This window comes from Antrostomus carolinensis, unplaced genomic scaffold, assembly GCF_000700745.2.
Source record: "Antrostomus carolinensis isolate BGI_N321 unplaced genomic scaffold, ASM70074v2 scaffold21204, whole genome shotgun sequence".
Taxonomy (NCBI): domain Eukaryota; kingdom Metazoa; phylum Chordata; class Aves; order Caprimulgiformes; family Caprimulgidae; genus Antrostomus; species Antrostomus carolinensis.
Genome location: NW_010313117.1, coordinates 11,877 through 14,130, shown reverse-complemented (window position 1 = coordinate 14,130; position 2,254 = coordinate 11,877). Strand labels below are relative to the sequence as shown.

Sequence of the window (2,254 nt, the reverse complement as noted above, 5' to 3'; positions counted from 1 at the left end):
GGTCCATCAGGGTTGGCCCAATCTTGTCCAGACACAGGGACAACCCTACATACCTGGAACGTCTCTGTGATACAGGGCTCTTGACCTTGGCTAAAAGCTGCCAGAGAACTCATAAATAGGACAAGTACCTTCACTTCAAAGAATGCTGATCCAAACGTAGGCCACTTGAAGATAATCTTTAGGAAGGCAAGCTTGGCTTCTTCTCTTGTTTTGCCCGCGTGCTTATTGTAGTACGCCACGATAGACTGCAACAGAGAACACAACAGAGCTGGAGGGTTTGCACTACCTAGTACCAGGGGTGTTTGCATGGAAGGAACATCAGTCCCACAAAGATGGGGGTCAGTTCTAGTCTCTGCTCCAATAAACACTTCACAAAAGTGCTGGTTGGTCACTGGAGCAGGGCCTGGAACCAAGGCAGGTCCTTCTTTCTTAGTTAAGCTGTGCTGATGACTCCATTAAAGGGATTATAAATTTTTATCCTCCAATTTATACAGCAGAGGAGATTGAAAAACCTTCAACCCAGAGAAGCTGATAGCTCACTGGTTAGGCACATGGCTGAGTTCAAGTCTAGGGGAACAGAAAGGACTTATAAGACTATTTATTGGCAATGAGACACCTATGTTATTTTATGGCTCTAGACCTGTCTGTACCTGTGCCACTGCTCTCCCTGGGTAAAGCAGGGAGAACTACCCCTCTACTCAGTAGTCTGCCTTAAACAACAGACCTTTACATGAGACCATCTCCCAGCATGTGTCTGTAAGGCTCAAGAAGGACCATGGGTCACTCATTCTGGCAGCCCAACTTCAATGTTGAATGTTAGACAAGTCACTCAAGAGGCTGGGCTCCCCGCTGCCATGCCTGACATATGACTCAAGCTGAAGTTTTACCCTTTTCCAGTCATCTGGAGAGAGCTGCCGGACAAGGTCCTGAGGCACCAACTCCTTCAGGAGCTTGGGGATGCTGGGGAAATAGGACTTGTCATCCTCAAACTTCACCCGGTAGATGAGAGCTGCCAGCTGCAAGACCTCTTCCCGTGTGCACTTGTGGTAGCCACGCAGATACTTTGGTAACTCCTGCATGGGGGAAAGAACAATTCAGGGATAGAGGGAATGACCGCAGACCTTCATCTTTAGATGTAAATGGAGTTTATGAAGCTCTCCAGTCCCTAGCTAAGATGCTCTGCCCTGGAAAGCATGGTTGCAGTTGTGCCAAGTGTGGTGGAGAGGCATCTGCTCAGATAAGACCACATGAGATGTTTAAAGATCCTCTCTGGTCTAAACCAGTTTCCTGTTATGTGGAACAGGGAGGTTCTTGTGTTAGTTATCAAGTGTGTGGACCTATGTTCTTGTTCACCTTCCCTCATCCCAGGAAAGCCAACCCTAGTAATGGCCACTTGGAATTGGTAATCTGTTAGGGTTTTTTGTTGGTTTGGGTTTTTTGTTTGTTTGTTTGTTTTAAATTTAAAAAATCTATTCCCTTGTTACCAAAATTGTTGGAAAATATGTCAAGTGACTAACTGAATCATTAGGGGATACAGTCATATTGGGATCACCACTTTATCCAGGCAAGAACACAGGGAGTGTATGTGTAGAGCACTTAGAGACATGAAGGTGTCTCTTCCATCCCAGCAGAAACAAGAGCAGAACAACTGTAACTTCTTACCTAACTGCTGGGACTGTCACAACTCATCTCTATGAACAGAGGTGGCTGAAAACCCTCAGGATGCTTCTGAATTCAACCTCTCATATTTCTTGCTTCTTATCCAAAACCAGCTGTCTCAAATCCCAGCTGAGCTGGTTACCCTAAAGTGCATGAAGGCTGCTTCTCACCATGCAACCCCAACAGTCCTCTTCATAGTGCTCTGTTTAAGGCAGGACTTTTTTGTTTAATGCAAGACTTTGTCCATCTACAGATGGACAAAGTCTTTCTAACCTTTTCCTAAACCCTCCCAATTCTCCACTGTTATTGCAGGCTTCCAGAGTACCTGGTAATAGTGGAAGATTGAGTCTGCCATCGAGTCCTTTCCAGGCGTTGTGTTGGTCCATAGCTTCTTCATGAAGAACACTTGGTAGGTGAGGGAAGGCACTATACCTGTGCAAAGGAAGCAGGGAGTGGATATGGAAAAGCAATGCTATGAGCATCAGCTGGCAATCAATCGCTGTCCCTACAAGCCAGTGGAGCCCATGTGCTGTTACAACTTCCAGGGACAGGGGCAATAGCAAGACTCTGACCTTGCAGAGAAAACCACATTTTC

The 2,254-nt window shown here is 46.1% G+C and overlaps 1 protein-coding gene across 1 annotated transcript in view; it reads right to left on the bottom strand.

The window, feature by feature from the left end:
• LOC104524388 (unconventional myosin-VIIa-like) overlaps window positions 1–2,254 on the bottom strand; it is a gene marked incomplete at its 5' end in the record, with an annotated part of 15,722 nt that overhangs the window by 2,584 nt on the left and 10,884 nt on the right. The window contains 3 exons of the mRNA XM_010167250.1: window positions 129–245; window positions 888–1,073; window positions 1,985–2,091. Coding sequence (XP_010165552.1) covers window positions 129–245; window positions 888–1,073; window positions 1,985–2,091 — 410 coding nt within the window. The remainder of the gene's footprint in view (window positions 1–128; window positions 246–887; window positions 1,074–1,984; window positions 2,092–2,254) is intronic.